The sequence below is a fragment of the Kogia breviceps genome, chromosome 10 (genome assembly GCF_026419965.1).
Source record: "Kogia breviceps isolate mKogBre1 chromosome 10, mKogBre1 haplotype 1, whole genome shotgun sequence".
Lineage (NCBI taxonomy): Eukaryota > Metazoa > Chordata > Mammalia > Artiodactyla > Physeteridae > Kogia > Kogia breviceps.
Genome location: NC_081319.1, coordinates 91,684,238 through 91,696,884, shown reverse-complemented (window position 1 = coordinate 91,696,884; position 12,647 = coordinate 91,684,238). Strand labels below are relative to the sequence as shown.

The following is a 12,647-nucleotide window of genomic DNA, read 5'->3' as shown; positions in this document are numbered from 1 at the left end:
ACTATCAAATGTGAGGGTGAAATATGCATTTCAGATATATAAGGGCTCAAATTTTCTCTTCCATACTACTGTTCGGATATGTTCCAGGAAAACAATGGTTTAATGACAGTGGGATCAGGAAACTGACTCTATCGCTAGCAATTGAACACAGTTCTGGCCAACTGAAGCAGAAAAGATGTTTATTGAAAGGATATGGGATAACTTGCTGAATTGTCAGGAAGCTTAGAGAGCTAGGCTTGGCAAACAGGCAGGAACAAGGAAGCATCCCTAGCCAGAACCCCAGCCATCACCTCCGGTCTCCTGTTTTGCAGGAGCAACTCCAGACTCCAAATCTAGGGTGGCTATGACTGCCTGTCCCAGCCTAGGTAGCCCTAGCCCAGGTTCCAGGGAAGCTGGGAGAGAGGATTGGGAGTCTTCAATTTCTATGGTTGATTCGAGAGGGGGGGAATTCTTGCCCCACCCCTCTTGAGTTCTTTTGGCTAGTCTGATGATTAAATTGACACAAGACAGATTACCAGAGGAGGAAAAAAGCCAATTTAATTCATATGCACGGAGGTCTCAGAGAAATGGGACCCCCCAAGTGACCAAAGCAGACTGTTCATATATCATTTTTTAGACGAAGAAACAATTATTTGTGAAGATTTAACAAAACAAAGGGGCTTGTACTTGGGGTAGCAGACTAATGAAGAAGTAACAAAGTTTGTTTATACGGCTCCCTTAGCCTTGAATTCCCTAATCCCGATGGTAAGGATGCTTTTTATACCTTCACATGGGAGATTTATTTCCCACTTTCATGGGGGACGGGGAGTCAAAATATTGGGGGTTTTTTAACATCTTTTTTTCCCCAGCTGTTTCTCAAGTTTAATTCAAAATAATCATCGTGTTATTGAGGCATATTTGGGGGTGGCCTGCCCTGGGCCCCAAGAGTAAGAAGGCGGCTATGCCTCCCACCAAGACTGACAAAGTGGGGGATTTCCTAACCCACAGGAGGGAAGGGAAGGTTCAGAGGCTGGGCAGTCAAATGAAATGACAAATGTCCACCTCGGGCTTCAACACTGTATATGGTGAGGGAAAACTGCAGCGTGACAGCCCTGCAGTGACCTGGAGAACCGTCTAGGGTCTCGACAGCAGGAGGTCCAAGAGCTTCAGGGAGAAAAAGTGGGGACTTGATAGAATATCTGATATGATGGAGAGCTGGAAAAAGTCGAAGCTGTGGTGGAGGCAGATGGTGCCAGCAAGCAGGAAGACAGTCGGGAACTCCAAAGAAAACAAACGAACTTTACAAAAAGGAAACGCACGCTCAGTGTACCGTTTTGAGTCTGACGGAACAAGAGTCAAAATGCACAGCACTGGCTTTTAATTTAAACAAAAATAATGATGTCACTATTGGGAGAAAGGGTGGAAGAAAGGTGGCTGGTTTATCATTGAAGGAAGTCTTCATGATGACTAAAATGGCTAAACCAAGAAACGTCTGTGTGAGCTTATTTTACTTAGAAATATGGAGGTGACCTCCAGGAAAAATAGTAAAATTAGTTCCCTTGGCGAGGTAGGTCCCTGGACTCGTGGATTTTTTAAAAAAATCATGTGCATCTATTTATTTTTAAATTATTTTTTTTAATGATATAAAGAGGAAGGCAGTCATGAGTTCCTAAGTAAATGGTTTCTATTCCAAAGCTATACATCAGCTTGAGATTCCTTTTTCCTTTAGAAACATTCATATCTATGTGGTTAGATTCCCAAACCAGTCCACAAATACAAGTTAGAGTGAAGTTAAAACACCTAGATCTGTAATTTAAAAATCAAAAGGAGAAAAATGGTCCAGGGTGGGATCCATTCTAGTAATCCAGTGAGAGATGATGGGACATCTGGCTGGAACAGTGGGGCAGGCGTGGAGAGGGAACCTCTGAGAAAGGAGAATATTCAGCCCACCAGCTGCCGGTGGCTGGGATGTGGAATGTAAGGGGAAATCTCCACCGAGATAAAATGCTTACTAGCCACTCCTGGCGCCAGGCACCTCCGTCTGAGCTTCCAGCGTGCTGTTCAGTTCATCGGTTCTCTGAGATGTATTGGTTTCTGATTAAGCCCCCCACCTAACATCTCCTAGAGACGCTGCTCTTGATAGGTTCTGAACTTACCTATTGCTGGGGGGAAAACGACGACGACAGCAACTCCAGAGGAGACCTCAGAGCTCTTCATCTTACGTAACCTTATATCAATGAAAGGTTGATGCTGGGAGTGTGGTCATTCGCCTGGCATGTAAGGACCATGATTTGGCCCCTTCTTTATCCTCTGCGTCGGAGCCCCCCTCCCTGCCACCAGCACCTCCAAACGGGGGCCCTTCCAAGCCTCTGTGGTCCTGGTTGTGCTTGGACAGCCTGCTTAAGGCCCCCAACTCCCACTCCCTTTTTAAATGGGTAACCAGATGGAGTTAATACATAGTCACAGCTGGAAACTAAGGATTCTTTTCTAAAAATCCCGGTGCCCTAGCCCACCGACCTAATGGCCAGAATCCAGGTGGGTTTCAACTGTGGTCTAGTATCAGGCTGGAGATCCCCTCCTCTGGGTTATTTCAGTATTGTATTTAATCTGGTCCTCATTCTACTGATTTAATCTCCATTTTCCTCCATTTCCCTTCTTCCTCTGTTCAGAATACCCTGTCTCACCCTTGGCTTTGAGACAAAATGTATCGTATATCTAGTTCTTTCCCTTGCCCAGATCTATTAACTGGGGTAAAGGGAGTTTATTTTAGTGTTCGCAATTTGTTAACCTACAGCCAGCATGCCCTTTTCTTGATTTAATTTTTTCCTGTGACTCAGGTGAATGTCAGATAAGAGCACCACTTCCCTTCCCACCGTGAAAATAGGGTGCGCGTTCTGGAAGCATACCCCATTTATGGTTTGAACCCATACCTGTACACACTGAATGGGTATAAACCACCAGACCTCGTTTGTTGAACTCCAGATGGAAAAGATTTTTGTTTTTCTTGTTATGCAAGAAACCCACACTCACTTTAAAGCGACTTCGTAATAGTAAAAGTTAAGAAGAAGAAAGAAAGTCACCATAATCCTACCACCCAAAGATTAATACTCTTCAACTGTGTGTTATATATCCTGACTGACTTTCTTTCTATGCATATAGTTTCCCCACAGAAATAAAATTTTACTATTCACTTTTTTTAAAAAAGACTTACATAGATAGAAGTACATCATTATTAATTGCACAACATTCCATTATATAAATGTACAATAACTTACTGAATTTTTCTTCTGAGATTAGGCATTTGTGTTGGACATAAGTAAAAAAGTATAAATATTCAAGAAACTGGCTGTGCTGTTTTTAATAGACAAACCCTAGAAGCAACATAAATGTTCTCAGAATGTATTCCAAAAAGTGGAAGTGTTAGTTTGAAAGATATAAATTTAATGTGTATATAGACATATCACTTTGTAAAACCCAACCAAATATTATACAGGTATAAACATGAAATCATTACCTCATATTTAATTTTACTTCTCAGAGATAATCTCCATTAATATTTTTTTTAAACATCTTTATTGGAGTATAACTGTTTTACAATAGTGTGTTAGTTTTTCCTTTACAACAAAGTGAATCAGTTATACATATACATATGTTCCCATATCTCTTCCCTCTTGCATCACCCTCTCTCCCACCCTCCCTATCCCACCCCTCTAGGTGGTCACAGAGCACAGAGGTGATCTCCCTGTGCTATGCGGCAGCTTCCCACTAGCTATCTAATTTACATTTGATAGTGTATATATGTCCATGCCACTCTCTCACTTCATCACATCTTACCCTTCCCCCTCCCCATATCCTCAAGTCCATGCTCTAGTAAGTCTGTGTTTTATTCCCGTCCTACTACTAATCTCTTCATGACATTTTTTTTTTCCCTTAGAGTCCATATATATGTGTTAGCATACGGTATTTGTTTTTCTCCTTCTGACTTACTTCACTCTGTATGACAGACTCCAGGTCCATCCACCTCATTATAAATAACTCAGTTTCATTTCTTTTTATGGCTGAGTAATATTCCATTGTATATATGTGCCACATCTTCTTTATCCATTCATCTGTTGATGGACACTTAGGTTGCTTCCATGTCCTGGCTATCGTAAATAGAGCTGCAATGAACATTTTGGTACATGACTCTTTTTGAATTATGGTTTTCTCAGGGTATATGCCCAGTAGTGGGATTGCTGGGTCGTATGGTAGTTCTATTTGTAGTTTTTTAAGGAACATCCATACTGTTCTCCATAGTGGCAGTATCAATTTACATTCCCACCAGCAGTGCAAGAGGGTTCCCTTTTCTCCACACCCTCTCCAGCATTCCATTAATATTTGATGTGGATCTTTCCAGACCTTTTTCCTCATGGATACATGGAAAATTTCATATTGAGATCTATATAGTTTTATAATTTTTTTACCCCTATGAGATCATATTATACATAGCCTTCTGCAAGCTTAGTTTTTCCCCCTTTATATTTCTTGAAAATCTTTCCAAACATGTAGATTAATCTCCAGCATGTATAAATATATATATATATATATATATATATATTTAAGTATCCCCTTTACAGGTTGGTAATGTTGGAGCTTTGTGATTTACCTGCCAAGAGACTTCAGGAATTTATTCCTTGGTTCATTCAAAATAAATAAGTCAATTTGACTGAGTGCATGCCATATGCAAGGCTCTGGGAAAACTAAGTTGCTTAAGACCTGAGACTGCACTCAGGTCCAGTGCAGAAACCTGGAGTATATATGTGTTACGATGGTGAAATCATGCCCCAGCAGCCCAGAATTTGCTATGGCAGCAAAGGAGGGACATCTCAGTCAGTCCAGGGACGTCGTGGTCACTGACAAATTATTTGAACAGACCTGGGTTCAATCCTGGTATCTGTGACTTATTAACTGAGACTTTACGTAAATCCTTAACTTCTCTGCCTCAGTGCAATATGGGTATAGGAATGCCTACCCCACGGTGCCGTCATGAATGTTTATTGGGAAGGTGGTTATAGCAGAGGAGTGTTGAATGTTCATTAGTAGGTGTCTGGCTAAGTAAACAAATCATGGTATATTAATGAATACAATATTATGAAGCTCCAGAAAATAAGTTCATTCTATGTGTACGGATAGGGACCAAACTCCAAGACATGTTATTAATAGTGTGCAGTTTGCTACCATTTGTGTAAAAAAAAATTTTATAAGATGTGGTGGTATAAAACTATATATATACTTGTATTTACCTAGACTATCTAAAAGGATATCTAAGTAACTTAGTATTGCTTGCCTTTGAGGAAAGGAACTGGAGATCAAGAGTGGGAGAAAGACACATTGTAAGTCAACTATACTCCAATAAAAATTTTAAAAAGACCAAAAAGAGTGGGAGAAAGTATTTTTTTAATGGTTATGAAACACACAGTCTGTTTTTTTATTTCTATGTTATTTCTTTCTTGCTTTCTTTCTTTCTTTATTTTTGGCTGCACTGGGTCTTCGTTGCTGCTTACGGGCTTTCTCTAGTTGCAGAGATGGGGGGCTACTGTTCGTTGTGGTGCGCGAGCTTCTCATTGCAGTGGCTTCTCTTGTTGCAGAGCACGGGCTCTAGGCGTGCAGGCTTCAGTAGTTGTGGCACGGGGGCTCAGTAGTTGTGACTCGTGGGCTCTAGGGCACAGGCTCAATAGTTGTGGCGCACGGGCTTAGTTGCTCCGCGGCATGTGGGATCCTCCCGGACCAGGGATCGAACCCGTGTCCCCTGCATTGGCAGGTGGATTCTTAACCACTGCACCACGAGGGAAGTCCCTGGGAGAAAGGTTTGCTACCCCATGTATATCCATTTGTGCTATTTGAAATACCATGTGCATTTTAATGTAAAGGAAAGTTTTTTTTTAAGTTATGAAGCAAATAAAACTTAAGTTTATCATAAAGTAAGATGGTATCAATTTAATATAACTTTTCAAATATTTTTATATGGCAATCTTTCACTAATATTTTATGGAGTGGTGATAAGCACGGACTTTGGAATAGGCTTATGTACTGGCTGTGGGGATCTTGGAAAAGTTATTTCAGAGCTCTAAACCTCCATTTTCTCCTGTAAAATAGGAAATAATAATAACTATCTTATGGGGTTGTTGTAAAAATAAGATGACACAGTCAAGTGGAAAGCAATTAACCTGGCGTGTGACCTGTTGTAAGCACTCAAATGTTGAGTGCATTATGGTTAATACGAAAAGGCTATATCTCGGACTCTTGGTCGCAAGTGGTAGTAATCTAACAGTGTTCTCCTACCAACAAAGGGAATTCTTCAGCTCACACAGATGAAAGTCTAGTAGATCTGCCTTTGGGACTGGTAAGATCTCGTACCTCCCTTGAAGGCACTGGGACTCAGTCTCTCTCTAGCTCTTAACTCTGCTTTCTTCTCTGTGGGCTCAGTTCCCAGGTAGCTCCAGGCTTACATCCTACCAGCCTGCTAACTCCCGGTGAAAAGAACCCTGTACTTTCCAACAAAAGTCCCATCACTGAATGATTCATCCTGCTTTGGTCACGGGGTAAACCACCCGTAAACCAGTCACGTTCGCCAGCTGACTGGACTGCACTGTTTAGTAGGCCCAGATTAAGGTACTCACCTCTGTAACCTCGATAGTAAGGGCCAGCCTAAGATGTTGAACAGCGTCAGGCCTTTCGTGTTCAAGCCTGGAGACAGAGAAACCACCTGAACTAAGAACTGTGGAGAAGTTCCCCAGATGAAAAATTAGGGGCAACAAATGCCAGGTAGACAGAAACCGTGGATGTTCCCCTCGGCCCGCTGCTTGGCTGCCTGACAGTTACTCCTATTATTTTCATACGTACATCTTCTGAAGTGCGTAACAGTGCAACTGTTCCTTGCAGAGGCATGTTGTCATAGTTGGGGCTGAGGTCCTATAGTTAGCACATACTTCCTTTCCAGTAAAAGCCACCCTTGAGAATAGCTCAGGCAGATGCCGTGTGGGTGATCTATATAGCATCACTCACGTTCGGCCTTTACTCCTGCCTTAGGACCAAATGGCTGGGCCTCCTGTTAAGCACCAGATATATTAGTTGCTTTACTGGTAGGGGCCATGTAATATGAAGATCTGTTTATAAACAGGACAGCCTCAGCGGCCACGGCTCATGGGCCCGGCTGCTCCGCGGCATGTGGGATCCTCCCGGACCTGGGCACGAACCCGCGTCCCCTGCATCGGCAGGCGGACTCTCAACCACTGCGCCACCAGGGAAGCCCCGATGTGATTTTTTTATTGTGTTTGATTTACAATATTATATTAGTTTTAAGTGTACCTGGAACATTCTCTTGAACGTGCCGACAGGAAAAAAAAAAAGAATCAACCCAGAATTCTGTATCCATTGAAAATATCCTTCACAGATGAAGATGACATGTTTTCAGAAAAAATAAAACTAAGATTATTTGTCACCAGCAGACATATACTAAAATAAATGCTGTAGGACATTCTTCAGGCGGAGGAAAAATGACACCAGGGGATTACACAGATCTTCAGGAGCCAACAAAGAACAGCAGAAAATTTGAATACCAGGAGGAGATTTGTATCTGCGCTGGTCCTCTGTCCAGGGCAAGGGGGTGTAGGCAGACCACCTGCCCTGGTTAAATCCTCCCTTCTGGCTTCTTGTTTGTTTTAACCAGTGTGTGCGCGCAAACTCGCTAAGGTAAGCATTAAGGTAATGCTGCTCCGTCGTAGCCCTTCCCCAGAAGGACGTCCAATTATTGTCCCCGTCGTCGATGTAGGACCTACAAGTACTGTGTGTTCCAGTTTAGTCCCCACTCACTCAGCAGTGGAGGAAAGGTAACAGGATAACCCAACAGAAACATCCATTTGGAAAAGAGGAAGTCACACGCGGTCACCTCCCGGAGCGTGTCACGTCCCCGCCAACAGGAATAGCAGGCACTTGGAGATTTGCTGGAGATGTGGCTGGCTTGTGGCTCCAAGATGGCCACCCCGATTTCTACCCTCTGGGAGGATTTTCTGGGGCTGCCTTTCTTTCACAGCTCATTTCTGTTCGGTGTGAGTTTTACAGGTTTAGGGATTGATTCACTTCAAGACTGCGGTCTCATAGGCCTTTGCTTCCTCTGGTGCCTTTCAAATGTAGTGGATTTTCTATCTGGTGTTGAGATTTGTCAACTCCATGGTTTGGTGCTTGGTTACCAAAGTCACACGACCTGACTAGTCCTGGTCCTTGAAGTTAGATCTCAGTTTCTTAGCAACAGATCTTGGAATTTCCCCAGCCTCCAGCTCACTGCTTCCACAGGCCTTAGCCTCAAAGCAATTTGAAACAGTAGCTGAGGATGGGGAGGCAGAAACAACTATGCCCCCAGGCTGCTGGCCACTAGTGGCTGGTTCTTTATTGAGGGTTCGGGGAGAGGGCGGCCTTAAGGGGCCAGGAGCTCAGGGGCCCAAGCCCTTTTCCCATTTTGCCTGCCTTCTGTGCACGTTAGCAGGGGCAGAGAATACAGCTGTGTATCGGATGGCTTTCTACTGAGAAAAAGCCTCCAAAGCAAAGCTGTTTTCTCCTTCTCTACTTTTAGGTGAGCCTCTACAAAGCTTGTCTCTGTCAGTAGAAATGTCCTGCAGGCCACAGGAAAGAAGTGTCCACCACACCTGGCCCCTTGTGAGCAAGGCATATGGCAGCTCCCCGTTTCACTGGAGCCCGCCTCGACTCAGCCATTTCCACAGGTTGGCCCATCCTCCCCACACTTTCAGGAGCCCAACTCAAAGTGCTTTGAGCTAAAAGGAGACTTTACTGGCTAATGCAACTGACGTAACTGTAAAGTCTGGGGAAGGCCAACTGCATGACCTGACCCAGAGTTTTGAATGATGGCCTCAGACCCCTTGCTCTCTGTTTCTCCACTCTGCTTTCCCCTGGGGAGGCCTCCTTTCCAGGTAGCTTCCGGCTACCAGCTTGTCAACCTTACTGAGCAAGCACACCCCTTCCTACCAGTAGCTCCAGAAAAATTCCTGGGGTTGCCTTCGTTCACCCAGCTTTGGTCCTGCGCCAGAAGGACTGCAGTCACTGGGCGAGGGGGGCGGACGGAGCATAAAGATCCGCCCGGCCTGGGTCACCTGGGTGCACCGGGGCACTCTTAAGTGTGTGAGAGGGAAGGGATGCTCCCCAAAGAACAAGCTGGGAGTTCTGCCTGATGAAGCGGGAATGTTCACTGGGCCAACCAAAGCAACAGGCCCGCACAAGGACTTGCCAGGAGTCTTGGGGAGCAGACAATGAAATGAAGAAAGTTAACTTGCTAATTGTCATTCCTAGGCCTTTGGAGTGGTGATGCACTGCTCAGAAGCGAGATAATGTGGGCCACAAATGCAAGCCACATAGTAAAAAGATACATGTATTTGCCGTATATATACACGGGAAAAGGTGAAATGATCATTTTAATAGCATCTTATTTAGTAATAGTTTATAAAGCCAAAACAGCACCATTTTAACATGTAATCAACATAAAAATCATTCATGAGCTCTTTCAGCCTTTCTCGTGCTATTTTTTTTTTTTTTTTTTTTTTTTTTTTTGTGGTACGCGGGCCTCTCACTGTCGTGGCCTCTCCCGTTGCGGAGCACAGGCTCCGGACGCGCAGCCTCAGCGGCCATGGCTCACGGGCCCAGCCGCTCCGCGGCACGTGGGATCTTCCCGGACCGGGGCACGAACCCGTGACCCCTGCATCAGCAGGCGGATTCTCAACCACTGCGCCACCAGGGAAGCCCCTCGTGCTAAGTTTTGAAATCCAGTGTGTGTTTTACACGGACAGCACGTGTCATGTCGGATGAGCTGCCTGTGGCTCGTGGCTTCTTAGTGAACAGAACAAGTTCAGCTGATAAGTTGTTACTTCAGTTTCTATGTCATGGGGAGTTATTCTGAAATCATTAGAAGCACCCGCCCTGAAATGAGCCTAAATGCACATTGTCATGTGGGTGTCTAGTTGGTACCGCCCCTGTCTGAACACCCTTCACACCCGCGCAGTCCGTACTCAACAGTTACTTATTTAATTACCTGGCTTGTCTCCTGGACCCTAGGCACCAGGAACCAAGGGACTCTTATCTGTCTTGCTTACCTCTGTTCCCTTCGCCCAGAGCCCAGTACATAAAAGACATGAAGTGCGTATTTTTATATGAAAAATCAGATTAAAAACTTGGGTGAGAGCTTCTCGTTTGCCCAGTTTGAGGACCAAATGGGGAAGGAAATCCTAGTTGAAACCCAGGATTGAGCGTTTGCGGTATTGGTTATTCTGATGAATGAGCATTTGTAGTCTGTGACCAGTTGTGTTACTATTCAATCACCCTTTCTTTCACTGAATATATATATATATACAGAGAGAGAGAGAGAGAGAGAGAGAGAGAGACAGAGAGTGTGTGTGACTGAATACCTAAGGAAACCCAGGCTGGGTACCAAGCCCTGGGTATACAAAGATAAATGGGAAGCAGTCCCTGCCTTAAAGGGAATGAGAAGCAGATAAGTAAAATAACTCCTACATCCAGCAAGTGTTACGACACCAATAAACACAGAGTGTTTGGGGAGCACAAGGAAGGGGGTTTCAGCCCAGGTCAGAGATGGAGACAGAAGCAGAGGTCTGCTGGGGAAAAGTGACTTTAAGCCCCACGATGCCTGCGGTATTCTTAGTCTCCAGCCCCGTGCCTGGCACATATGTTGAATCAATGAGAAAATGAACAAAGTGGCTCCAGAGCCTAACCCTGAAGGATGGTTGGAGTTGTCCATCTGAGTCCAGGTGGCGAGAGCTCCGCCCCCGGAGCCCCGGCTGCAGGGAACCGAGACCCTGGGTGAAATGGAGGGGGCCGGCGGGGGCTGGCGCGGTCCTGTGATCGTCCACATGACCAGCAACCAACGACTGTACTCTCTTATTCCAGGCAAAGCGCAGGCTGGAGCTAGGAGAAAGCGGTCAGCAGTACCTCTCAGATGGTTTAAAAACCCCCAAGGGCAAAGGAAGAGCTGCGCTCCGAAGTCCAGATAGTCCAAAAAGTAAGGATTCCATCGTCTCTTCCTGTCTTGGGTGTGAGCTTCCCAACTTTCAGAGCTTGTGGCTGAAGGGATGCCAAGGTGTGGATAATTTTGGCATGTTTGGTTCTTTTTCATTTCTGCCTGCGCCTATCCAAAAAATAAATATGATGTCTGCAGACACCCAGCGAGAGGTTTACGGAGTCACTCCGATACCTGAATACTGACTTCAGGGGAGGCCTCTTTTGATGTGTGCAGTTTCATTTTTCAACTCAGAATACAAGCTCTTTGGCACTGTTTCATAGTCAAATCTAACTTTAACTTTCCTTCATGGACCTTACTTCAGGGACCAGGGCTAGCTGGGTGTAGGTGATATCTATGCCAGCCTAAATCTCTAGTTCAGCATATGGCAGCGTAAGAATTGATTGAGACCAGTAAATTGCAGCTAGTTTCCATTTCCATCAAACACAATCGTTGTTTCTTTGGGGAGAGAGAGAAAAGGAGGTTGGAAATAGTTAAATAGTCCTTTACATCTTTGGCATTTAATGCAAAGGCTAAATTAATTTAGACTTTGTCCTCTCCTATCCTGTAGTTTATGAATTAGGCAATCCACAAATTGTGTGTCGTACTCAGTTAAACCCTTGACCTGTGCACCTATAAGAGAATAAATGCAATATTAAATGAGGACAGTTCATTCCAGAGGGACGGGGAGACTGGATTGAACGACTTTTCCAGCTATTCTTCATCTGCATTATTTGAAAAGTTGGTGAACAAGGTATATACGCACAGAGACACTGGAGTCTGAAAGGGCAGTTAGGACGGGTCTGTCTGGGCCCCATCATCAAATGCTGGAGAGATTCATAGCCGGACCCCATCAAATTAGGCTCCACGTGTGCTGATCCCATGAGGCTACAGCACTTTTTCATTCATTCAGCAGATATTTTTGAGCACCTACTATGTGTGAGATACTTCACTAGACCCAGGGAGTAGGGTAAGCCAAAGTAGAAACTACTGAGAAATTCACAGTAAAACGCTTTAATCAAACAGGAGTTTTTACTGTCCCTTCCTTTTCTAATAAAGCAATTCCATAGCTTTCCATAACTCACCAGAAACATCAGCGACAACAGCTTTGCTTCCAACACTAATACCTGGGCTGCTGGGGGAACGGGGGCTTGCTTGACTGCAAAGAAACCCTTCATTTCTTTACCTTTCCCCCTATCCCCCCACCCGCTCGGCTTTTGTTTTTCTTTAAGCTCCAAAATCTCCCTCAGAAAAAACACGGTATGATACATCACTTGGTCTGCTCACCAAGAAGTTCATTCAGCTACTGAGCCAATCACCTGATGGGGTCTTGGATTTGAACAAGGCAGCAGAGGTGCTGAAGGTGCAAAAGAGAAGGATTTATGACATCACCAATGTACTGGAAGGCATCCACCTCATTAAGAAGAAGTCTAAGAACAACGTGCAGTGGATGTGAGTATGGGTCATGGTGCCTGCAATTCACTGGCTCTGGGGTCCTTGCAAACTGCAGGGGGGTTTCCTCCCAGGCCCAACTTTCACGCCCATGCCCACACTTCATTCCTGTTCTCTCCTACTTCTCTCTCCTTCTCTCTTCCCTCCTCAACTCCTTAGC

General features: G+C 44.7%; 1 protein-coding gene across 3 annotated transcripts in view; it reads left to right on the top strand.

Moving 5' to 3' along the window:
- Positions 1–12,647, top strand: part of E2F3 (E2F transcription factor 3) — an 82,578-nt gene that overhangs the window by 59,054 nt on the left and 10,877 nt on the right. For 2 of the 3 annotated variants that reach the window (XM_067006695.1, XM_059077878.2), the window contains exons 2-3: positions 10,927–11,038; positions 12,286–12,487. In XM_067006695.1, coding sequence (XP_066862796.1) covers positions 10,927–11,038; positions 12,286–12,487 — 314 coding nt within the window. Of the gene's footprint in view, positions 1–10,926; positions 11,039–12,267; positions 12,488–12,647 lie in introns of all 3 variants that reach the window. The other variant, XM_059077877.2, reaches the window with a different exon arrangement.